The sequence below is a fragment of the Prionailurus bengalensis genome, chromosome E1, assembly GCF_016509475.1.
Source record: "Prionailurus bengalensis isolate Pbe53 chromosome E1, Fcat_Pben_1.1_paternal_pri, whole genome shotgun sequence".
Taxonomy (NCBI): domain Eukaryota; kingdom Metazoa; phylum Chordata; class Mammalia; order Carnivora; family Felidae; genus Prionailurus; species Prionailurus bengalensis.
Window position 1 is genome coordinate 41,241,991 of NC_057347.1, and position 25,992 is coordinate 41,267,982.

General features: G+C 41.2%; 1 protein-coding gene across 6 annotated transcripts in view; it reads right to left on the bottom strand.

Moving 5' to 3' along the window:
• Nucleotides 1-282: 282 nt before the first annotated feature.
• BRCA1 (BRCA1 DNA repair associated) overlaps nucleotides 283-25,992 on the bottom strand; it is a 59,731-nt gene continuing 34,021 nt past the window's right edge. For 4 of the 6 annotated variants that reach the window (XM_043584603.1, XM_043584605.1, XM_043584602.1 and 1 more), the window contains exons 13-23: nucleotides 21,211-21,337; nucleotides 18,840-19,027; nucleotides 17,094-17,404; nucleotides 14,047-14,134; nucleotides 11,825-11,902; nucleotides 11,292-11,332; nucleotides 8,498-8,581; nucleotides 4,434-4,488; nucleotides 2,790-2,863; nucleotides 2,364-2,424; nucleotides 283-1,508 (exon numbers count right to left, since the gene is read on the bottom strand). In XM_043584603.1, the coding sequence (XP_043440538.1) occupies nucleotides 1,363-1,508; nucleotides 2,364-2,424; nucleotides 2,790-2,863; nucleotides 4,434-4,488; nucleotides 8,498-8,581; nucleotides 11,292-11,332; nucleotides 11,825-11,902; nucleotides 14,047-14,134; nucleotides 17,094-17,404; nucleotides 18,840-19,027; nucleotides 21,211-21,337 (1,253 nt within the window). In that variant the 3' untranslated portion in view covers nucleotides 283-1,362. The remainder of the gene's footprint in view (nucleotides 1,509-2,363; nucleotides 2,425-2,789; nucleotides 2,864-4,433; nucleotides 4,489-8,497; nucleotides 8,582-11,291; nucleotides 11,333-11,824; nucleotides 11,903-14,046; nucleotides 14,135-17,093; nucleotides 17,405-18,839; nucleotides 19,028-21,210; nucleotides 21,338-25,992) is intronic. The other 2 variants (XM_043584606.1, XM_043584604.1) reach the window with 1 other exon arrangement.

Consider the following 25,992-nt stretch of genomic DNA (forward strand, 5'->3'; position numbering starts at 1 on the left):
CAGCTCGGAGCCTGGAGCCTGCTTAGATTCTGTGTCTCCCTCTCTCTCTGACCCTCCCCCCCGTTCATGCTCTCTGTCTCAAAAATAAATAAAAATTAAAAAAAAAAAAAAAAGAACTGTGAGACAATAAATGGCTCTTATTTTAAGCCACTAGATTTGTGACAATTTGCAATGGCAGAAATAGAAAATATGATAGGTACCAAAGCCCCCTTGATAACGCTAGGAGTTGGTACTAGGGTCTGAGCAAATCTGTAGCTGTAAGCTTCAAGAAGTCATGCTTGGTGAAAGTGAAAGCAAATTTATTTGCAGGTGAACAGCAACAACATTTACAAAATGTATTTTGTACAGTCAAGTCTGCACTGCCCTCACACACTAGGGGGCTAAGGAAGACCTAGTCCTTCCAACAGCTATAAACAGGCCTGGATAATGAGTTTATGAAAAACACTTTCTCTTCCTTCAGCACACAAAATTATTTATGAAGCTGTACAGTTCGGCAATAGGAAGCAAAAAGAAGAAAATTACAAGGAAAGCAACAGCTCCTTTCCTGGTGGGAGCCGTCATTTTATAGACATGAAATATCCCTGTCAGAGATCTTGTATTTCAAGAAGAATGGGTGACATATCAGAGCTACAACAATAAACATTGTATTTATTTCTAATGGGGAATTAGAAGACCCTCTTTGGACATCAGTTCTTGAAAAGATTCTGCTATTTCAGAGCATATTAGTGCTAAGAAATCTTGTAGAAATCTGGATTTCTAAAGGGCAGGACAACTCCCTTTTCCTCAAACCCTCAAGGTTCATATTTATATCCATTACCTGCCTCTGAATCCCTCCAGGCCCCCACCCAAGCTCCATCCACTCCAACATTTGAGAGCCGCCCAAGGGCTGTTCTGATTTTAAGCCACATCACAGATTTCCCCAAGTACTTGCTTCCCACTGAAGGGTCTAACTCTTGGCCTTTATGAACACAGGATTTTAGGGAAGCAAACTTAGGGAGACCAGCTATTCTCCTGAGGACAGCCATTCTGTGCCTCCAGCTCTAAGCCAACATCCCCAGTACGAAGAATAGGGCTGATAAATAATGAATCAGCATCTTGCTCAATTGGAGGCGTTTAAATGGTTTTAAATTCTTTTCAGGTGAAAAATTACCACAATTTTGTGCTCATGGTAGATTTCAAAGGGAGACTTGAAGCAGAAAATCTTTAAGGGCCCCTTGCATACCAGAATTTCTTCTCAGGCTGATGTATATAAAATATTCAGTAACCGGGACTGTGGAAAGACTGAAGAGGAGCTCCCAGGGCCTGGAAAACGACTGCTTCTTATGATCATTCTTGGGGTCCTGTGGTGACAGGCCCTATACGCTACACACATGGCTGGCTGAGGTCAGCAGTAGCTCTGGGAATCTGGGGGATCAGGTAGGTGTCCAGCTCCTGGCACTGGTAGAGGGCTACACTGTCCAATACCCACTCTCGGGTCACCACAGGTGCCTCACACATCTGCCCAATCGCTGGGGACAAAGAATGCAAACAGAAATTAGTCAATTCACATTTTCCCAGGCCAGACTCTTGTCAATCTACTCCTGGGGACCTGGTTGTATGAGTTCACAGTGTTACTCAGGTAGGTGCAAAACGGTTGATCTTAAGTAATGCTTCAGGACATAGGACCTTATTTAGAAGCCTGAGGAGTGACTGCTGGTGAAAGCCTACAGCCTCTGGCAACTTTAGTAACATGAGCTCCAATCTGTTAAAGGAAGTCACCAGAGAGCAAAACAGCATTGCAGTTTAATGGTTTTGCAACATCTTAGGAGAGAAAGCAGAACAGATGATGAGCGCGATCACATCTGTGTGAAATACATGTGTGTACATATATACGCACGCATGCCTCGTAGAATTTTACCATCACCATCTTCAAGTGGTGAGATTACTGGGATTATTTTGTTGTGTTTGTGTTCATTTATATTTTATGTGATGAACATTAATTAATATTTAACCTCCACCAATGGAAATAGTTCATGCCTTACTTTTATAACACAAAAGACACAAAAACTTTTGAAAAGTCATTTTAGGCATGCATGCATGCATACATGCATGCATTCATTCATTCAAATATTCATTGAGCACCTAGAAGATGCTGAGAACTGTGTTAATCAAACAATGGGTGACCTGTGGTGACCCAAACTCATCACACAGATCCCATATGTCATAGGCACATTCCTATGGCCTTCTAAAGCCCCACACAGGTGCACCGTCTACTCCGGTTGATCAAATCAGGACATTTAGACCTAAAATGACCATAGTCTTCATATTTAACCTGGGCCCTGCAACCCATACTCCTCTGGACAAAGGCTTATAGCAAGACTTACCATGGAAGCCACTGTCCTCTGTCCAGGCATCCGGTTGCACGACCACAACTGGGTGAGTAGCCTGTATCCCCGGGAAGGAAACAGCATTGAGGGTATCAGAGCAGGGCTTTTAGAACAGTCACTTCACCATTTCTTGACAGTTTGCTGAAGCAGACTAGTTTAGGTGCAACCACAGAAAGGAGGGGGATGGGCACACGGCAAAAAGGAAGGGTTGGAGGGAGAGTCTTCCCTCAATAAATTAAATACTCGGAGAACTCAAGCCCTTACTCATCCTCCACAGATGGCATCTTCTGGCACTGGAACATGGTCAGAGAAGATTCAGGGAAGAGAGGCTTCTGAGGTCCACTGGCAGGGTTCGTAGGGATGGATGGGTACCAACCAGCCTTGCTCAATCATAGGACAGATATTTGGCAGGGCATCACTTACCTTGCTGAGAGTGAATAACGAAGGCCTCTTCACCACAGAAGCCCCACAGAGGCGCACCATCCACTCTAGTTGATCTAAATAGCACACACAGACCTAAAATCACCACAGTACTCTACACACTTAGCCTGTGCCCTCTACCCCATGTTCCTCTGGATGAAGGCTTACAGCAAGACTTCTCAGTGGGAGACTCTCCACCTCTCTGCTCCAAAAGGACAGAGAGGCCTTGACCTAGAATCTATACCAGGTATGGATTCTAAGTCAATTTGCCACCAATATGCTACCTACTCTGGTTATTGGTCCCCAAAAGGCCACTTGGCAGATAAGGTTTGACAGTCTCTCAAATAAAACACTTTGGAAGAAAAGAATCCAAGATCTAATTTCCCTTAAATTGCTAAATTGCTGGCTAAGATACTGTGAAAAAATGCTCACTTGCCTTCCCTCCCTCCCTGCCTAATTCTGTGTTGGTAATTGATAATCACGGCCACCAAGAGCACCATACTTGGTGGTAATTACTGTAAATGTCAAGAGACAGGAAGATAATTCATTCAGTAAAAAAAAAATACACATCATCCTGGACAGAGACTCAGCACATCAGTGGGGAAGGGCTACGTGCTGAGCTGGAATCAACACATTCAGGGGAACAGAAACCAAAAGGGATTATACAGATGTTCCCCTTGCACCTGGAAAATCAGCAGAACCGACCAATGAATGGCTTCTGGGCCTCTCTGGGGATTGCTGAGGTGCTCCTATTTGTCTGAATAAACCGAGGTCAACAGACTCATCTCTAAAATGATACCTGCTAGAGACCTGGTTTTCATTACACCAAAGAACAAAAACACTGAGAAATCCTCAAGTGGCACTTGGAAATTTCATAAAAATCCAATTAATAACCAATAAAGAAGACAGAAGCAAAATTACTTTGCCAGGCCCTCTTGGGGCTGCTCATCTGTCCCTGATTAGATGCCAAGGCCATCTTCTGAGGAGCAAGAGAACCTGATCCCTGGGGTGGAAGGGGGCACAGAAGCAAAGGTGGGCGGACTTTGTTTTGAAGAGAACAAACCAAACCTATACACATACCAGGGCCTCAGCGCTACACACTGCAGAGTTGAGCCCCACAGCACTCCTAAACATAACATCACATTCAATGTCAAAGTTAATTAGAAAATGTTCATGCAGAGTCTTCCCCTGCCTGCTCTGGGCCTGTGTGGGGCCCCAGGCCCACAGGGCTTATGCAGCCGCTGTGTTTGCTTCTTAGTATCAAATGAAGATGGTTTAGGAAGACCAGAATTCCTTCTTAACATTTACAAATCTGAAAGGTATCTTTCCCTAACTTATGACTTCCCTCCTTTATTAAAGCAAAGGGCAAGAAGGGCAGCTCTACCCCACTTGAGCATAGAACACTGCATCCTAGAACCTAACTTTTCACTGACTTCTAGCTCTCAGGAAGGGGCACAGGGCTGTTTTTTTGCCACAGGATAACGTTTAAGCACAGTTTTGCCTGATGGGTGGTAGAGAAATAGAAAAACCTCTAGAACACCTCACCAACCTGAGGAACCCCCTTAAAAGGGATGGCCTCTCCTGTAACACTTTACCATGTAAGGGGAAAGGCTGGTGCTGGACTCGCCACTTCTCCCGGCCTCTTACCTGTGGGCATGTTGGTAAAGGGCCCATAGCAACAGATTTCTAGGCCCCCGAAGATCTGGGAGAAGAGTGGCACAGAAGGAGGAAGGGAAAGAAACACCAATTATAAAAGAGTATGCATTTTATAAAAAACAGCATAAAGAGACTCTCGAAAATGAAGGACTTTCTTTTTTCTTTACCACCTGATAACTTCTGCTATGTCCCGGAGACAATCAGTGTAATGTCAGAACGTGGATGGATTTTAGAGAACTTTTCTCTTTTTTTAATGTTTATTTATTTTTGAGACAGAGAGAGACAGAGCATGAATGGGGGAGGGTCAGAGAGAGAGAGGGAGACACAGAATCTGAAACAGGCTCCAGGCTCTGAGCTGTCAGCACAGAGCCCGACGCAGGGCTTGAACTCAGGAACCACAAGATCATGACCTGAGCCTAAGTCGGACACTTAACTGACTGAGCCACCCAGGCGCCCCTTAGAGGACTTTTTAAAAGTGTGTGAGTAATCGGTCCACACTACGGTCACTCTTTGTTATTCAGAGGCTGAGCTTTCCACTTCGCCACCAATCAGGCCCGGGCTCCTTCCTGGGTCTCGTTAGAGACCCAAAAAACCTGGGCCTTCTTTATATTTAATAAAAGTCTTGGATGGCTAGATATTCAAGCTTTTAACTGCAGTTTGGTGTTTTTATGCAGACTTGGTACATCAATACTAACCATAATTCTAACTGTCAGAGAGGTCTATGTTGATTTTACATGCTCTTTTTCTCCTCTTTCTCTGGTCTCTGAACATCTGTTCCTGCCTTCACACTGCTTTAAGAACAGCCATTGTTCCTTTAGGCAACCTAAACCATTTTTAATCTAGAAGTTAATCTAATCTAGAAGTGAAGCCTGGTTCTGCCTCTCCTCATTGAGCTGACCTGACTGCCTGGTTTCCAGGAGACACAGATTATACTGTGCCTCCAAGGTGCCTCTTCCACTTACATACAGTGCTGGCTGGCACTGCCTAAAAGAACTTTCTGTGATGATGGAAATGTTCTCTATTTGTGTTAATAAGGTGCCCAAGTCACATGTAGCTACCAAGGTCTTGAAATGTGGTCACGGTGGGTGAGGACCTACACTTCCTATTTTATTTAGTTTTAGTTATCTAAATTTCAAAACGGCGGCATGTGGCCAGTGGCTATGGTGTTGGACAGGCAAATTCTTACACACGAATTGGCACAGATTCTTAGGCAAGCACTAGCATATCATTTAAAAGAAATCTCAAGTTGTGTCAGTTGGCTGGATAGATACCATTTGGGTAAACATCATTCTCTTGACGCTCTTTCTCCCTATTCCACTAAAAAGACTGCCTAGGCCTGGAACTCACCTTGTTTAAATAAGAGAGATGGGGGTACAGAAAACTCAGGAGCTAAAAACTCATCATGGCCTTTTACGAAATGAGCCTCCCCACCCCCATTTTAACTACAGCCAAAGGAATAAGAAGAGCAGCAGGACAAGTCTGTTTCTGTTTTAAGTGACAGCCTCCATATATGCCATTCTCAGTATCTGTATGAATAAACTGCATCCCCAACCTGTTGACAGGATCTAGATGCTCATAATGCTAAAAGCTGTCCCCATGCAGCTGTCTGGAGCCCAACATTGCTGTGAAAAGTACAAAAGATTAGGAATTTTTGTATCCAAGCTGACACTCACTGATGAGGATGGCTAGTTAGGAGATGAGTTTAGAAATCTGAAGTTTCACTTCTACAACTACAAATACATTTCTCTTCCACAGGAAAATATTACAGTGACATTTAGTATTTTCAGAACATCATTACTTTGACCGGGCACCTTCCATCACTGCCATCCAAATTTAGGGAAAACCCTCAAACGCTGGAATTTCCTTTGAAGGAGGAAGAATCTGGTGCTAATTCGGCCTTGCGTACAGTGGAATAAAAACAAATGGCTGGCTCACACAGAACTCCCCTGGAGTGAAGGCAGAAGCAGAAACAGGGCCAATAGCTTTCCTTGGCATCTGGAAGTTACTCGATAGGTTCAGAGGGTGGGGATGGGCTCAAGGGTTCAGAGCTCTCCCAAAGCAGTTTTCCCTAGAAAATCTCCTCCACTGGTTCTTTCTCAAGTTCTATAAAGGACAGACAGCGCTCCGTATGGGGATGTTCTAAAATGCCCATTTAAAAAAGGTAGAAAAAAAGGCAAACTTTTAAAAAAGAAGAAATGCAGACTAGGCATGGAAGTGCTCAGTCAGTGACCTGAGAAAGCAGCAGGTTCAGGCCTGACAGGCAGATGCAAAACCATGCTTGGACTTCTCCCTGACAGAGAGACAATGCTTTGCCTCCATAATCTGCTACAGTGTGATCTGGGAAAAATCATGGAGTCTTCCCGGGCCTCTAGGCCTTCATTTGTAAAATTGTTAGAATAACCTATTTTTTCCTCTGTGAAATCTATGACTTTCCAAGAAACTATGGTATTGTACATTTAAGATTTTTTAAAAGTATATATGTATGTATATATGTATGTATTTAATCTCTGACCCAACATGGGGCTTGAACTCATGACCCCAAGTTCAAGAGCTGCATGCTCTTCCAACTGAGTCAGCCAGGCACCCCTAGTATTGCTTCTTTTTTAAGATTAAAAAAAAAGTTTATTATTTATTTTTGAGAGAGACAGTGTAAATGGGGTAGGGGCAGAGAGAGAGGGAGACAGAGAATCCCAAGCAGGCTTCACACTGTCACCACAGAGCTCGATACTGGGCCGGAACTCACGAAACCGTGAGATCATGACTGAGCTGAAACCAAGAGTCAGACCCTCAACTGACTGAGCCACCCAGGTGCTCCTCTTTTTAAGACTTCATTTCATTTCATTTATTTATATATGAGAGAGAGAGGGAAAGACAGAGAGAGAGAGAGAGAGAGAGAGAGAGAGAGAGAGAGAGAGAGAGAGAAATCTTAAGCAGGCTCCATGCTCAGTGCAGAGCCGGACACAGGGCTCAATCCCACAACCCTGGGATCATGACCTGAGCTGAAATCAAGAGTTGGATGCTCAACCAACTGAGCCACCAAGTGCCTCAAGATTTTATTTTTTGTTTATTTTTGAGAGTGAGAGTGCACATGCACAGGGGGTCGGGGTGGTGGTGGGGGGGCAGACAGAGGGAGACAGAGGATCTGGGTCCAAAGCGGGCTCCACAGTGAGACAGCAGAGAGCCCAATGTGGGGCATAAACTCATGAACTGTGAGATCATGACCTAGCCGACATCAGATGCTTAACTAAGCTACCCAAGAGACCTAAGAGTTTACTGTTTTAAGTAATCTCTACACCCAACGTGGGGCTCAAACCTATAACCCTGAGATCAAGAGTCGCATGCTCCACGGACTGAGCCAGCCACATGTCCCAAGAAACTATGGTATTGTTAAGAGCTCAGATTCTGGAGCTTGACTGCATGAGTTCAACTAGTCATGGGTTTCCAACTAGCTCTGTGAGCTTGGGCAATTTACTCAATCTCTCTGAGCTTTTAATCTTCTCCTCTATAAAATAGGTATAATTATAGTATACACCTCATAGGGCTACTGTAAAATTGTTAATTAGTTAAAATATGATTGTTTAGAGCAGACCCTAGCATACGGTGTAGGTTATAAAGATGTTAGCTACTGATTAACAAACACTTTCTCTTCTGTGCTTCCACAGACAGCACTGTACATCCCCCTCACAGCAGTGACCACATTACCTTAGAGGAAGACACCACAGTGAAGTGGAAAGAGCAACGGCCTTAGATTCACATCTGTTTCAAATTCCAGCTCTGCCCCTTATCAGCTGAGTTTTGAATCCTAGACTGGGGTCCAAAGTACATAGCTTCTCTACACGTCTAAGCTCCTTCATTCATAAAATGGAGATAATACTTATTTACCTTATTACAGGGCTAGAACAACTAAAAAAGAGCCTACATGGAAGCACTAGTTAGAACTCCAGCAAGTGAGTATCCAGTGCCCCTCACAGATGAATGAGACCATCTCTACCAAGGGGACTGGAATGCAGGGGTATGGGTGGAGTTTTTGACAACAAGGCAGAGGGGGACTTTACCTTTCTGTCCCGGGATTCTCTTGCTCGCTTTGGACCCTGGTGGTTTCTTCCATTGACAACATCTCCTCTGACTTCAAAATCATGCTGGAAAAAAACCAACGCACACCACAGGGATCAGAGAAAGAGAAACCTCCTTCAATGGAAATGGAGTAGATAAGTCGTATTAAGGAATTCAGTACTGTCAAATTTTGACAACCCTACTCCCACCCCCCAAAATCATTCTTTTTGGTGGACTGAATGAAATGACCAGCATCTCAGCTGCTGAAATCAATTCACTGAAGTAAATCTTTGTGGGTAGAAATTAACAATTGGCTTTTCACCTCATTGGGACTTAACGTATTTTAATTTTTAACATCTATCTCTTCTCAAAACATTCACTTAGCATTTAGATTAAACTGCTAATACTGTGCTGTTATAAAGATAACTGGAGAATTCCTGATCTCTTAAATCAACTGTGTATTACCATCTAAAGAAATAAGGGCTTCTCAGATTTCCATTGAGAGATTTACAGTTAATGAGACCAAAATGATAAAATATAGATTTAACCCAGTAAAGAAAGTTAGAGGCTTTTCATAATCACTATTTTGACTGGTCAAGGACAAGGAAGTAAAGAATAATGTGACTGGGGAGGTTAGAGCTTTTGGGAGAATTTTGGGGAAGAATGCTCGGGAACAATTCTGACTGACACTTGATTGTAGGGAAGACAAAGTCATGAGTGTAACTACAGGCTGTTATTAGAGGAAAGAACACTTAACATTTCGTAGTCACTTGAGTGAGAAGAGTCTAGTGCTAAAAATGTCATCTGTTTGAAGCTGACCCTCAAATTCCTTGTCCTGATTGCACCCCTGTGCCTACTTAAGCTCTCTACCTGGAAGTCGAATATACATCCCCAAATTCAGTCTAAAACAGAGCTCTTGATTCTACTTCTTCCCCCTCAAGGTGCTCCTCCTCCATCTCTTCCTGATCTGATTTACTATTACTGGCACCCATTCTTGTTCAGGCCCAAACCCTAAGTGTTAGCCCCTGAATACCTCCCTTTACCTCATCCTCCAAATTTAACCCTTCAGTAGGTCCTATCCCCAAACGTAAATCAACCTCTTCTTCCCACCTCCATACCTCCAATTACCCTACAAATAAAAGTCAAATTCCTTACCATGACTTCCACTAAATCCTATGTGATCTGGCCCTTGTCCGTGATCTTCTCCAACCCCTGGTCCAACCTCTGCTCTCTACATAGAATTTGGCAATTACTACTCTCCAGCTACACTGGCCTATTTTTCTTTAATAAACCAAACTCATTCCTACCTCAAGACATTTATGCTTGCAGTTCTTCTGCCTGTTAACATTTGTTTCCTACATTTTTCCAGGCCAATTGTTTTTATTTAGGTCTCGGCTCAAGCTTTCAGGAAGCTTTCGCTGGTCTCCTTGAGTAGTCAACCTCTGTCCCTAGTCAGCTGCTAGTCTGTTGTTCTATATTATTTCTCCATAGTATGTATGTATGTATGTATGTATGTATGTATGTATTTTTTATTATTTGGCTACTATCATTTTTTAAAGTTTTTATTCCACAGTATTTATTGGTATTTTAAATGTATCTTTATTTATTGTATGTCTCCCCTCAATAGAACATGAATCCCACCAGAGCAGGGACCCAGCAGTCTTATCTACTGCTCTATTCCTGGTGTCCAGGACATAGTAGGCTCCCAACCATGTTAGGTCACTGAATCAAAGTTAAAACCAACAAAATGCCATTTAATTAATTATAAATATGCTAAATAGTGCATAATAGCTTAAAACTGCTTTTGCTAATTTTATTTTGCTTTGTCTGTTGTCACCAGCAGTTCTTAGATGGCTCTGTTCTAAAATGATTCTTCCTCCTACACCCTGTCTTATTTACCTCTCACTGTTCTTAGGATCATAAAGAGTAACATCCCTTTGAAGGAATCTGATTTTTAAGTAGATACATCTGCATGTTAATATGAAGGGTTTCTCTTCAACAACAGTTTTCTACCAAGGTATATGAATGTAAGATTTAGGTGGGCCTGTTTCTTAAGCTTACGGGTCTTTCTTTCTGCTTTATAAATTCCTTTTCCTGGGGTGCCTGGGTGGCTCAGTCGGTTGAGTGTCTGACTTCGGCTCAGGTCATGATCTCACAGCTTGTGAGTTCGAGCCCTGCGTCAGGCTCTGTGCTGACAGCTCGGAGCCTGAAGCCTGCTTCAGATTCTGTGCCTCCCTCTCTCTCTGCCCCAACCCACTCGCATTCTGTGTCTGTCTCTCTCAAAAATAAATAAACAGTAAAAAAATAAAAAATAAATAAAATCTTCATGTTAAAAAAAAAATAAATTCCTTTTCCTTCCTCTGAGAAAACGATTGTTTCCATTGACACTTAATTTTTTTTTAATGTTTATTTATTTTTGAGACAGAGAGAGACAGAGCATGAACGGGGGAGGGTCACAGAGAGAGGGAGACACAGAATCCGAAGCAGGCTCCAGGCTCTGAGCTGTCAGCACAGAGCCCAAAGCGAGGCTTGAACTCATGGACCGCAAGATCATGACCCAAGCTGAAGTCGGACGCTTAACCAACGGAGCCACCCAGGCGCCCCTCTATTGACACTTAAACAAATGAGTGAGAATGCAGAATTTCCTGGTTTGCTCTGCGTAATTCTTGATGGTCCACATTGTCAAGGAAAGTCTTTGGAAAGCAGTATAAAAAAACGAAACAGAGAAGTATTCAATGATTTTGTGACTCAGTGGCACCAAGTCTTTCTGACTAGTTTGTAAGATCAAGTACCTACCTCATCTAGCATCTTTCTTTCTTTAATGGACTGGGTCACCCCTAAAGAGAGGACAGAAAACACAGGTCACACAAAGGCAGAAGAACATGCTCTTTTCACAGAGGTGGATGGTAAAGCGATACCATACAGCACAGAGGGCAACACTGAGTAGAGGTCCTCTCTCTAAAGCAATAGCCCCTTAATAGATTTCCTTCTGGAGACACAGTGGTGGCTTAATTTAAACATTATAAAAGTGCCTGCTGCACATGGATTTCTGCCTGCTATTAAATAAATCCTTAGTTCCTATGCTAACATTGCTAGGAGCAGATTAGGTCGTATTAGTTATAAAAAGAAATCCATTTTCCCCAACATCACCAGCTTTATCCGAACAAAGAGATATGCATTCAAGATAAAGCTAGTTTAGTATTACCATTAAAGACCTTTTGGTAATTCAGATTCAGCATCAGCAAAAACCTTAGGTGTTAAAACGTTAGGTGTAAAAATGCAATTCTGAGGTGTTAAAGGGAGGAGGGGGGACATTATATTGTACTTACAGAAATAGCTAACTACCCATTTTCCGCCTGCAATACCCAGAAAATATTTCAGTGTCCGTTCACACACAAACTCAGCATCTGCAGGATGAAAAACATCCAAAGGATTAGCAGTTGAAAACAAAAATCAGCAAGTTCTGCTTTAAGAAGCTAGCAACTTATGCTACTTGAGATCAATCCGGATTGAGGATTCTGACAGCCCAGGTGATAGGCTCAGAGGCCAGAAGCACCCTAATTATAAGCAGCAAGTGTGCATCTTTGGAGGCCTGGGAAAGGCTGATAGGAGGTTGAGACCACAGGAAAGGTCTGCTCTATCTTCCAGGTGCCAACGCTGGCTAAAGACGACTGTCATTGTGTTGAAGAAATCACCCTTATCAGTAGTATTGATACACGTGGCTAGGGAAGATCTATTTTACTGGATGGCAAAATGTGAAAGGAGACAAAAGCAGCATTATTGAAATCCTGAATCTGAAATGACCATGTAAGCGACAAGGTTTCACCACCCAGAACTTCTACCCGGGGAATCCTAACCCCTTAATTTCTAAGTCCCCTGAGAGGCACAGGAAAAATAGACTATTTTCACAGCTTTTCTCTTTTCTATGTACTTCAGAAGGTAGTAGCTGAAGAATCAGTTCTGTTTTTCTTAGCATTTCAAAGGCCTCCTTTTAAGAACTAAGCAAACTGAGGAAAGAACACTTAGTTTTAAACAGGAGAAATGTATTTAACTAAATCCTAAACACAGTAGGCCATCTGCCAGTAGAAGCAATAGTCATTCTCCCAGAATCCTTCACAGATTTTTAAAAGCCCTTTTTTTCCTTCAAATTTTAGAGCTTTTTACCTGTTGTACAAGTTGATTTAGTAATATGCTTTAAACCCAGAAATTTTAGCTCCTTTTTAGGTTAAAAGTAGCAAATGTTGTATTTTCTTTGAGTTTAAAGACTGAACTACTTTAGATTTAATATACATTTTAAAGTTTTCACCTGTCAGCAGCTTTGATCCACAACTATAGCTAGCTTAAGCTATATTAAACTTTACTGACATCCATCTCTAAAATGTTACTTCTCTCAAAGTATCTTGTTGTGGCACTTGATTCCTGTGAGCATTATCCTCTTACCCTGTGGTATGGTCTTTGTACAGTAGAAACCTAAGATCTTAGAGGTTTTAGGGCAATGTGTCCCTGCCAAGGAGTCTGGACCCTATGCTCAAGTGCCTGCAGCTACATGACAGAAACACCCTGGAGAGGACCACTGTATTTCCACAGAGTCAGTTTTGCGAGAAAGGCTTTGAGAATTGAACTCCAATCTGCATCTTTTTGGAGCCCAACAAGTGAGTCCACCTCCTCTTCCAGAAATCAGCTCTTCCAATATTGGAAGACAGCTGTCTTGTTCCCTTAAGTCTTTCCGTTCCTTCACCTGTTCTTCAAATGACACTGCTTTGAATTCCTTTCCCCCATCCTCATCATCTACCTCTGGGTAAACACTCTAGTCTGTCAGTGACCAGCTTCAAAAGGAAGTATGGTGCTCAAAGCAGAGCACACACCTTCCAGGCAGCCCCTCAGCAGAGAATGCGGTGGGGGGTCAGGATCTTCACTTCGCTTATTCTGGACACTAGGCTTCTATTAATAAGGCCCAATTTCAAATGAGCTTTTTCAGCAGCCCTGAAATGTTTATTTAGATTTAGTTCAAAGCCTGAGGTCTCCATTATCACAAAAGCCATAATTAAGACTGGAAAAGGGGAAGGTGTAGGACAAATGAATTTCTCCTTCTCTTTTTCCTGTTTCCTATGCTAGGCTACCTCAGAACTGACAGTGGACTTGGATCCTGAAAAACTCCCAACCACACTCAAACTGGGTGTGCGGAGTAGAGCTAGGAGACAGAGTGGACAGGGAGCTAGCGTTTCCAACTGCCTGGATTTTGAGCGCAGGCTCGCTTCATTCTCCTATTTGCCCCATTTGTTCCTCCAGGACTTGGGCTGTGCTTTATCAGAAAGCCCTTCACACAGTGTGGTCCAGGCAGAGTGGACTAGAAGTGGTTCATCGTTTGGGCTCCTGATTCTCCAAATCTTAACCCAAACAAAAGGGGGCCAGGAAGTAGCAAAACTTTTATTTTTCTCTCATAAATAATTGGCTGACTACTGGAAGACTGCCAGCCATGCTATGCTGAACAAATACTCCCATTTCTTCATGTGGTTTTATGCAACATGCTCTGGAAAGGCTCTTGGTATACCTGTTTTCATAATGACATGAGTAGTCTCTTCAGAAATTACATTAGTTAAGGTGATTTGGTGTCTTCTGGCAAACTTCTGCACAAGCACCTGAAATCAAATCAAATATTACATCATAATAAATTACCTCTTGTACAGAGCTCAGACTATTAGTTACCCTAGCTTTGAGTCTTCATTTTCCTCACAAAAGGTACACCCCTTTTATTCTAACATGCCTGAAGTCCCAAAATAAATAGCAATTTAATAAAAATTATGTATAAATCAGAGGGAAAAATTCTAAAATAGTCTGTGCTAGTAGCCATGGAAATACAACCCAGGATTCAAAATAATAATTTTTCCCTTTTATAGCAGCTATCATTTGATACCCTAAGACAGTTTCTTTGCAGAGCGATACACTACCATAATTTAGATTTATCAGCCTACACTTCGTAAGGCAAGAGGTAACCAGCCTGTTCAGAAAGTTACGCTACAGATATGCGGCTTAAAAACCTGATTCAACCCTCTGATAGTTACAAAACATTCAAGGCAAGATGCTTCTAAAGGTCAGTGTAAAAACCATCAATTTCTCTTAAGGATAAGGATTGGAAGAGATTCATATGCTTCCCGAAAGAAAGCTAAAGCCTTCTAGCTATTATCTATCAACCAAATAAAAATCAATAGGCAGTAAAAGGAATTAACCAGATCCGTTATGGACACGGTTGACACAATCAGTAGCTAATGTGTAGTAAACCACTTTGTTTACCAAGGGCCATCATTTACAAGCCATCGCCATCCATGTCAATATTTATGTGCTGCACGACCCTGCAACGGAGATCAGGCCATCTTTCTTTCAAGCTGCCTCAGTCCATACTGCCACAGGGCACTGAAAAAGGGAGGCTAGAGAAGCTAATGACATCCTCCCCCTTTTGCCACTGCCCTCTGCCAGGATCATTAGCAATTCTGAACTGATTAATTGTTGAAATCTCAGCCTTGAAACAGTGTTTAGTTAGAAGAGCAACTGCTGAAAAGATCATCTTAATATGGGCTCCAGAATTAATCGTGTGTACTACAGTCAGCAGCTTTCATAATAAATTTACCACACTTCAGCAAGTCTGAATAGAGCTGAAAAGTTTTCTTCTTTGCTTGTTTAAAGACAAGACGTACCCGAGTCCCTTACAGTCTAATGTGCAGCTCCGAATTGTCCATGGCAAGAAAAGATTAGATCATTTTAGCCTTCTCTGAAAAGCTGAACTGACAAAACAAGGGAGGATGGAATGCTAATTTTCAATGAATAATGGGAATTCTAGATGCATAAGCAAATGATCAAGAACAATATAAACAGGCACAGGTATGAATTTTCAGGGCAAATAGCTGATCTGGGCACGTGCTTGTGAGATCGGAACCCTAGCATTATTGATGAGAATTTATTCATCGTATCTACTAGGGCAGACACAGCTTATTTTACCTTTTGGTGGTGAGATACATTTGGCCACACAGAATATTATGCTGAGCCACTACCAATAGAGAAGTTAGGATGAGAAATGGTTCTTAGCCTAGGAAGGATATAGTAAGAAAGATACTTAAGAATGACTCAGTCGTTTCTCAGTGTACAATAAATGGCACCCACTATTGCATCCATCTGATATGCTGGTGTGTTATCTTATGATTTTAAAGAAATATTCACTCAATTATTTTTTTTTCACTCAATTATTTTATTATGAAAGGATACCAAAGGTGATTAACTACAAGAAGGTCAATGTCCTAGGATGTCTGAAATCTATACTCAGCCCAAGGAGCAACAAGATTTCAGTGGTATTTTAATAGGTCTTTTTCTACAATGTAAAACAATTCCTATTTGTAGCACCATGAGCCCCAGGACATGTCAAATTAGAGGGAAGGGTGCTACAGCGTAGAAACGACAGAGCAGGCTATTGAATAATTGTTACAAGCCAAGATAGAGAGAAACCCTGGAGAAAAGCCACTATCTGGCAGTTTGCTTGGAACCACTTTGGATTTAGTTCATTATGCTCATAAGTTCACTCAGATGTAAACCAAGGTGTTTCCTCTGGGGAATAAAACTATACTATACAGGGGCGCCTGGGTGGTTCAGTCGGCTAAGCGACCGACCCTTGGTTTCCACTCAGGTCATGATCTCACGGTTCGTGAGTTCAAGCCTCACATTAGGCTCTGTGCTGACAGTGTGGAGCCTGCTTAGGGTTCTCTTTCTCCCTCTCTCTCTGTCCTTCCCCTGCTCGCTCTGTCTCTCAAAATAATAAACTTCAAAAACAATTTTTTTTTCAACGTTTATTTATTTTTGGGATAGAGAGAGACAGAGCATGAACAGGGGAGGGGCAGAGAGAGAGGGAGACACAGAATCGGAAACAGGCTCCAGGCTCTGAGCCATCAGCCCAGAGCCCGATGCGGGGCTCGAACTCACGGACTGCGAGATCGTGACCTGGCTGAAGTCGGACGCTTAACCAACTGCGCCACCCAGGCGCCCCCAAAAACAATTTTTTAAAAACCCCTATACTATACCTACTTGCTTTAAAAAAAATTTTTTTTTCAACGTTTTTATTTATTTTTGGGACAGAGAGAGACAGAGCATGAACGGGGGAGGGGCAGAGAGAGAGGGAGACACAGAATTGGAAACAGGCTCCAGGCTCCGAGCCATCAGCCCAGAGCCTGACGCGGGGCTCGAACTCACAGACCGCAAGATCGTGACCTGGCTGAAGTCGGACGCTTAACCGACTGCGCCACCCACGCGCCCCACCTACTTGCTTTTTTAGATAAAAAAAATTAAAATTAAAAAGTTCTATGTTATATCCCAAACTACAACATGCTGCTAATATTAATGATTATTTATTTAAGTAAATATACACAAACTAATCTATGTTATAGCTTTATCTAGGTCCAATGATCACAAATCAGTAATGGAAATTAAATTACATCGAATTGTTCTTGGTACCTAGATTTTTCCTCATAGGTTATTCACTGCTAGTACCTATTTAAAACTATTTGTACTACATTAAGAAGTCTCAGTTGTTAGGGAGATACATATGGATACACTCACCAATTCTTTTGGAGTCAAGCCTGATGCCACCATAGATATTCTTTTGTTGACTCTTTTTGTTGAAGACATCATTTCTGGTTTCTCCTTGCCCTCAATGTCTTCCCTCTTATTATACCCAGCAGTATTAGTAATATGAACAGCAGCTGTACTCTCGGCTGATTCTTCAACTTGAAATTGGGGTAATTTCAAGGCAGAGGTTGAAGTTGGCATGCTGCTAACATGAACCGGTTCTGGGGCTCTGTCCACAGAGAGATCAGACTCAGGGTCATCAGAGAAGAGGCTGATTCCAGATTCGAAGTAAGGGGTTCCCTCTGAAAGGCATGAGGAAAGAAGTTTAACCCACACGACAATGAATTTGAATTATAAATAGTATTCATCATAATTCACTATTTTAAAAATGAAAGTTTAAGTCAACAGACTAAAGAAATATAACAGCATTTCATTGCCAATGACGGGAATACAAGTAATTTTAAATATTCCTTTCGAATTTTTATTACCTACATTCTCCAACTGTTTAACAATGAACATAAAGAACATATAGTACTTTTGTAAGGGAGGAGAATAATTTTGAAAAAAGAAACTAATACTTGATTTTTGTTTCTTAAAATTTTTTTTTTTTCAACGTTTATTTATTTTTGGGACAGAGAGAGACAGAGCATGAACGGGGGAGGGGCAGAGAGAGAGGGAGACACAGAATCGGAAACAGGCTCCAGGCTCTGAGCCATCAGCCCAGAGCCCGACGCGGGGCTCGAACTCACGGACTGCGAGATCGTGACCTGGCTGAAGTCGGACGCTTAACTGACTGCGCCACCCAGGCGCCCCTGATTTTTGTTTCTTTATCCACAACATCATTGTCTTCTTGACTTAATAAATCATCAGATACCCTTACCAAATTAAAAACAGGAGACCATTCCTGAAACATTTCAGAAAATGTCACTCCATAAGGAAGTAAGCATAGCTACATAGAATTCATGAGATTCCTAAAATGACCTTAATGAACATGGCCAAATACTACATTTAGGTACCAAAGTGTACCTTTCATGATAATGTGTTTTTGAGGACTATTTAAAACTTTCTTTACTGATTAAAAAACTTTGATTTATAAGCCATAAAACACACCATTCAGTTATAGTGATTTATAAGGCATAAAATACCTAGTCATTTATATTCATTAACTCATAAAATAAGAGCTTACTTTGTGGAGATTTGACTCATTTTTCAAAAAAGGGCAGGCCGAAAACTTTATCCTAGGGCCCTAGAATTCTTTTCTTTTACCTTTTTTTTTCTTTTTTCTTTTTTCTTTTTTTTAAGTAATCTCTGTGTCCACCATATCTGAGTTCCGGGTTGAACTCACAACCCTGAGATCAAGAGTCACATGCTCTACTGACTGAGCCAGCCAGGTACCCTAGGACCCTAGAATTCTTATTTAACAGTTGAAATAAAATATTTACAGTACATAAGACTCTCCCATTCTCAAAACTGTTAGAACTAAACCAATACAGATATATTAACAGCTGCAATAATTTTCATGTAAATTCGGATTAACATTGAAGCAATTTTTCTAAAATGGGTTTAAGTATAACAGAAGCCCTCATGATAGATTACACATGCTAGACATCTGAAAAGTTGATTAACTGAAATATCTTTAGGTCAGATTCAGAGTAAAACAGAAGTGTGCTCGCTTCGGCAGCACATATACAGAGTAAAACAAAAGTGTTTTCTCCACTAGAACAGATAAAATATTACCCAGATCTTGTCTTGGCAAATAAGACTGCTCCATGAAATCTCGGGGCTCTGACTTAGTCAGTTGTAGCTCCTCCCCATCGACAGCCTTAATTAGCTCCTTCTGAGACAGGCAGTTTGTGCTCTGAAGACTGCTTGAGTAGCTGCGCACACACTGCCTAGTATCTAACAGCCGGGATTGAGAAGAAGACCTAGAAGAAGGATGAAAGGAGAAAGGCGCCAGCACAGCTTATGAAAGGGCTCATCATACTTCCGGGGCAGCCAAAGCACAAGTCGAACAGCTTACTGCCAGAGAGACGGGGAATGACTAGTGAAAAAGAACCCGAGTGACTGCCCAGAAGTCTGGATCCACGATGCCTGCCAACATGTCAGGGCTGACAGACAACATCTCCTCTTAGGGTCTGGGCCAAGGCAGTATATCTCTCAGCTGTTTAAAAGCATGTCAGCAAATTTCTGTGTCCCTCGCTCAAATTCTATCCACTATTCCATTTGAGTCCAAATGGATGTTTCAGAATCAATCAGATCTCTCACAAAAATACAAAGCTGATTAATTTTGACATTTCTACACTCATTCTTTCTACCCAGTTTTAGGAGAATTCATAGAATCATCCCTACCTCCTGCCTTTTCAATGTCCAAAGCCATTTTAAAACCAAAGCCAGCTATAAAGTATTGTCAGAAGAGTATATGCACCCAGTGGTTTATTCCTCTGCTCTTTCAGGTGTTTAGGACTTTGCAGAATAAGATACTTATCAACAGATTTAAAGGACACTTAACAGATTTGAAGAATTAATACTCAAATGCATCATTTACACTTGTCTTTAAATAATAAACAATGGCTAATAATTAAAATAATCATAAAATTATTATAATTATAATGGGTTATATAATTAAAATAATATAATCCATTATGACATAATATAAATTAACAATGAACATACATTAAATAATTGTCAATTAAATAATTATTGGGTGAAGTTTACTACAAGTCAGGCAATAAAACTAGGCCCTGTGGATTAAAGATGAGCAAAACCTGAGTTGTAAAGGGAGGATGCTCAATCAATGTCTAGGTTCTTTAATAGAAGACTCTGGAGGGTACACTGGGGAAGAGGGGAAGGAGGTATAGAAATATTTAGTCTAAAATATATATATTTTTAAGTCTACTTATTTATTTTTGAGAAAGAGAGCATGAACAGGAGAGGGACGGAGAGAGAGGGACAGATTATCCCAAGCAGGCTCCATGCTATCAGCACGGAGCCTTAAACAGGGCTTGAACTCATGAACTGTGAGATCATGACCTGAACTGAAATCAAGAGTTAGACACTTAACCAACCAAGACACCCAAGTGCCCCTTAGTCTAAATATTAAATGGATGGTTAGCTCAATTGATTAAATGTGGCAATGAGGTCATTACCTCTAAACATGAGTTAGTGCCTATAGAGGCCAGACCTTTGCCTCCTCTGTAAAAGCCACAATGTAAGTCTCCCAGCCTCAAAAATATATCCTCAGTTCAAGAGGCTTGAAAGATAGTATGATTAGATTATTGACAGTTATCACTATTTTCAGAAAGATAAATAAAAAATAAAAATATATGTATACACAGTAGGAACCCAATAAATATGATTCCTGGGGTACTTTGGTGGTGAAGTTGGTTAACCATCTGACTTCAGCTCAGGTCACGATCTCACGGTTTATGAGTTCGAACCCTGGGCTCTCTGCTGACAGTGCAGAGCCTACTTTGGATCCTCTATCTCCTTCTCTCCTACTGTCTCACTCACACACTCTCTCTCTCAAAAATAAACATTAAAAAAATATATGATTTCTTTTCCTTCCTAGAGTGGTGAGGTGCAGGACTCTAATGGGTCTGAGATTCTGTCCTGAACTATCAAGTAGGAACAACAGTCCAAACTTGTCCTTCTCCCCCTGTAGTATTGTAAAGATCCAACCAGAAGGTAGATAAAGTGCTATACAGTCTTATCTCAATAATGATTTGAACAGACATCCCTTTAAAGATATTCTGAATTTTCCTGGGTAAATCAATAGCTAAACTTTTTCTAGAGAGACAAAAACTTTGATTAGGGCAAGGGCTGCCTTGGAGAAGAATACCATCAGCCCTCAGGCTTGTTTAGCTGTCAGTTCTGAATTTTATTCCGACCTTCAGGAGGGACAGATCGTGCATTTCTTATCTCGTAGCTCATGCCTTGTATAGACCCAGAAAACCTACATACAATTAAACAAGAGTGTCCTGGAACAATGAGAGGTCAGAAATGGCTCTTTACAAAAAACTAGAGCAGTATGGTGAAAAAACTTAATAAGAGCTCAATATAAGTAAAGATGTTACTTAGAAACCACAAACTGACATTTATTACTGCTTACCTTCTCATTCCCGGTTCTTTAGTTTTACTGGTGGAACTATCCAGAGATACTTGAAATTTGTCAGCAGAGAGGCTTTCGGGATTCTGGCTTATAAGGCAGTCACTACTTTTCTCTGAAGTTAATACTGCTTTAAATGGAATGAGAAAACAAAGAAATCTACTTTACTGCTCTGTCTTAAGGGTGATAATTCAGGTGAGGATATCGATTCTTTCAAAAGCAGCAATCTGTAACAGTCAAATTAGTTTTTTTTTTTTTTTTTCAACGTTTATTTATTTTTGGGACAGAGAGAGACAGAGCATGAACGGGGGAGGGGCAGAGAGAGAGGGAGACACAGAATCGGAAACAGGCTCCAGGCTCTGAGCCATCAGCCCAGAGCCCGATGCGGGGCTCGAACTCACGGACTGCGAGATCGTGACCTGGCTGAAGTCGGACGCTTAACCGACTGCGCCACCCAGGCGCCCCTCAAATTAGTTTTAAAACAAGTGTATCAGACAGAATTTTATAAACATAAGTGATGTAGCACCAAATGAAACAAAATGACTAAAAAATAGTAATGACAATAAAGGACACACTTCAAGACAGGAGTAAATGAAGATATCCAGCTGAGACGAGGCTGCAAAAAACATATATTTTTTGGCCCTGGATGATAAGGAAACAAGAATAGGAAATGAATTTTTATCTGTGCAGCAAAATAAATTATTCTGAAATCCCCTCAGATAACAAGGAAGAGAAAGTACTGGAAAGCACAAAGCACATTCCCTACTGGCTCCACATCAAAGACTAGAGGATGGGGGGTTGAGCTTTTTGTATGTATGGGGAATTAAGACGGGAATGGTCAGATGAGAAAGAAAAACCAGGTGACAGTTTGCTCTCCATTTGCAATGACTAACAAAAAAACAAACAAAAAAACCTAATATATACACAAAAACCAAGGTGCTGACTGATAAGGAACCTTGAAGTAATCTATGGAACTAATGATGAAATGGCACCAGAAAGGAAAAAACATACAACAGACCCAAGGCAAAGTTCTGGCATGTTAGTGAATTTTTTTTATTTATTAATTCCTCCAAATGTATTCTTGTAGCACTGCTTTCTAGGAAATGCCTTAAAGGCAGAAATCTTTAAAAAGCAAAAGCAAATACTTAAAATTACAAATGTCTTCTACCCACTAAAAAGTCACTGACAATTGTAATTTATTTTGAGCCTTTATTAGAAAAGCTACAAGGCATAATCAAGGCAGAAAAACTTAAGCAAAAGGCTGTATTAATTAACCTGTGTTTTAAGTCACTGGGTAGCCTGGAGGGAAATCTAATCCTCAAATGTACTATTTATAGTTTCCTTCATGTGCATCTTTTCTGGACCTGTACATTTCTAGGAACCCAAGAACTCCCAACTGCTGAAAGGAAGCAGAGTCTGACCATGAACCAGCAGGTTTTTCTTCCAACTGTGTATGTAAAGCTTTTTAATTCAGGTATCATTCCCTCCCAAGTCCAGGGTGATAATTGAGAAAAGGTAGTGTGTGGTTTCAAAAAAAGTGAAAGGGTACAGAGCAGGGTGGGGGAGCTTCAGACACAAACAGAGATGTTAAAGTCATTCCACTGCCTGAACGTTTGGCATATGAATTGCTCTTCTCAATACAATATGGCTCAAGCTACAAAGAAATGAAGCTAACCTGAGTTAGGATTCAATAACTCAACAGTACATAAAAAACACGGGGCAAAACTCTTCTGCTCTTCTTCCTTTATCCGTATTTCATAAACACAGGATCCAGAGCCCAAGTCCTGGAACAGTCCCTCTTAAATCACCCCCTCCTCTGGGGGGTCTTAACATGTTATATTCTTAATGGCTAGGGAATATAGGCTAGACCAAACATTTAATAAACTTATTGACTATTATGTGCTAAGCATTATGCAAAGTATTGGGAGGGGAAATCAAAGGAAAAGACATTGGGGAGAAAGGAAAGATATTAAGAAATGATAAACTACAAAATACAGAACCTACAATGAAATTCAGTTTTAAAAAGTACATAACCCATCCATGCCAACTGATTCAGAATTTCTGGGGCAGGGACCTAAGAATTTTGAACAAGTGCTTCCGGAAATGAACGTACTGCCAGACGGAAAAGCTCGGATATGTCTGAAAATCACTTCCGCTATAACAGGTTATAATCTTACAAATGCTAATGTTTGCTTTATGAATGACAGGTAATTGGGAAAAAAAAAAGTACCTGATAGGAAATAGCTTTACTTGTAGAGGAAAAGTACACATAATTTATAATGGGTAAGGATACACATTTGCACAAAAATATGCAGACTTGGGAATGACCCCTAGATAAACCATAGGGCAGATCTGTGCTGAGGGCAGGACATTTGATGTAAAGATCCTACAAAGGAGCTTTCTTCATCTTTAAGGATATTGGATCTTAAAAATAAAAACTGGTGAAATCCAAATAAGTCTAGAGTTCCATTTGTTACTAGCAATGTACCAATGTTGGTTTCTTAGGTCTGATAAAAGCACCATATAATGTAGGATGACAACATTAGGGGAAACGGAAACTAGATAAGGGGCAGAATTCCTGCAGGAACTCTCTGTACTATCATTGCTATTCTTTTTTTTTTTTTTTTTTTTTAAATTTTTTTTTTTTTAACGTTTATTTATTTTTGAGACAGAGACAGAGCATGAACGGGGGAGGGTCAGAGAGAGAGAGGGAGACACAGAATCGGAAGCAGGCTCCAGGCTCTGAGCCATCAGCCCAGAGCCCGACACGGGGCTCGAACTCACGGACCGCGAGATCGTGACCTGAGCCGAAGTCGGACGCGCAACCGACTGAGCCACCCAGGCGCCCCTCATTGCTATTCTTTTGTAAGCCTAAAACTATTAAAAAATAAAAAGTCTATTAAAAAAGATGTCAGTACAGCTAAAGGTAAACAAAATACCCTTCCTAGGATCAAGAAGCTCGCTTGAATTTCAGTTCACCTCACACCAATTTAAGAAAGGAAAAGGCACAAAACTTGAATTGATATTAAGTTGATACTCATACTCTTTCAGAAATAAAGCCACAAAATTCCAGAAATCATATCCAGAAATCTCCCTTCAGTAAGTCTGGGGTGTGTTTCAGGGTTTTAATCATGCAAATTAAAACATTTACGGAGTGTCTACTATGTTCTAAGAGTTCTCTGCCCTGTGGAATCTACACTCTAGTGGGAGGTGAGGAAGAACCCTACACAGTAAGCAAAACAAATTGTGTATAATTAAAAGCTAATAAGGGTTATGAAAAAATAACAGTATAACAGGGGAAAGTGGGGCTGGAAATGTCAGAGAGGTAAAAGTTACAATAAAAAATATGGTGGTTTATGGTAGATTTTACTGAGCATTGCTCAGTAATTCAAGATCAAATAAGTAGCATTTGAGCAATTCGTACAACATATTTTAGTTATGCCAAAGAGATCATGGAGGACACTCTCTGTGGAGCTGGGAGAAAGGACTTTTTTCTTTTTCTTTTCTTAGTAATCTCTACATCCAATATGGGGCTTGAAATCCGAACTCTGAGATCAAGAGTTGCATGCTCTGCTGACTGAGCCAGCAAGGTGCCCAAGGAATTTTTTCTTTTAAGCCAGGAAATTTTCTTTAAACTCTTTTAAAAAATTAATTGAAAGAGAAAGAGAGAGAGAGAGAGAGAGAGAGAGAGAGAGAGACAGAGAATCTCAAGCAGGCTCCACACTGAGCACAGAGCCCAATGTTGGGCCCGACCCCACAACCATGAGACCATGACTTGAGCCAAAAGCAAGAGTTGGATGCTCAACAGACTGAGTCACCCAGGTGTCCCAAGCCAGGAAATTTTCATAAGCCTCTCCTCCATCCTATCCTCCCAACATTTACCCATCCACCTGATTAAGCGCCTGACTTTGGCTCAGGTCACGATGTCATGGTGTGTGAGTTCAAGTCCCACATGGGGCTCTGCTGTCAGTGCAGAGCCTCCTTTAGATCCTCTGTCTGTCTGTCTCTCTCAAAAATAAATATTTTTTAAAAAAGGTTTTCAAATCCATAGTAAACTAGAATGTATAAAAATATAGCATTTATGAAATTTTAAAATGAAAGAAAGCAAGCCACAAGAAACATGTCATCTGCAGATCTTCAGGAAAAAATAAATGCACAACCCCACCTCCTGTCAAAGAGGAGACAGTAGATTTACACACATATTCATTCAAAGCCAGACAATAACATTTTCTGCATTGTGCATTAACATGGAAAGTCTAGTCTGTTTTTAGACTGAAGATAGTGAAAGCACCCCAAAGAAGAGAACCGTGCTGGGGACGAGACTTTGGGCTTCGTTATCTGGGAGATGAACTAAATGAAGGTACAGTTACAAAGAAAGCATTTAAGGAAATACATTTTGAACCACTGCCATAGCAACAGAGTTCCCAGCTTCTCATGCATGAGCTACTGTTTCTCCCTGAACATGAACATACTGCAAGGCGCATTCTGGGATCGGAGCCATAGTATTCTGGAGAATTAAGACTTGATTTCCTAGAAAGATGAAAAGGAAGGCCCTAAGGCCCCCAGCCAGACTGGGGAAGGAAGCGACAAAGAAGGGACCTGCACACTAAATTAGCTGGGTGGGTATCATGGAGACAGTGGGGAAGACCAGTTTGGGAGGGCTCACCACACCTGCCAGTCCCGAAGCAGCAACACCCTCTGTGGCACCGTGCCTGCGGATAGCCTCTCATCTCTGTGTCTGCAGATCTGCCCTTATTTAAAACCTGCCCGATGTGCTGTCTTCCA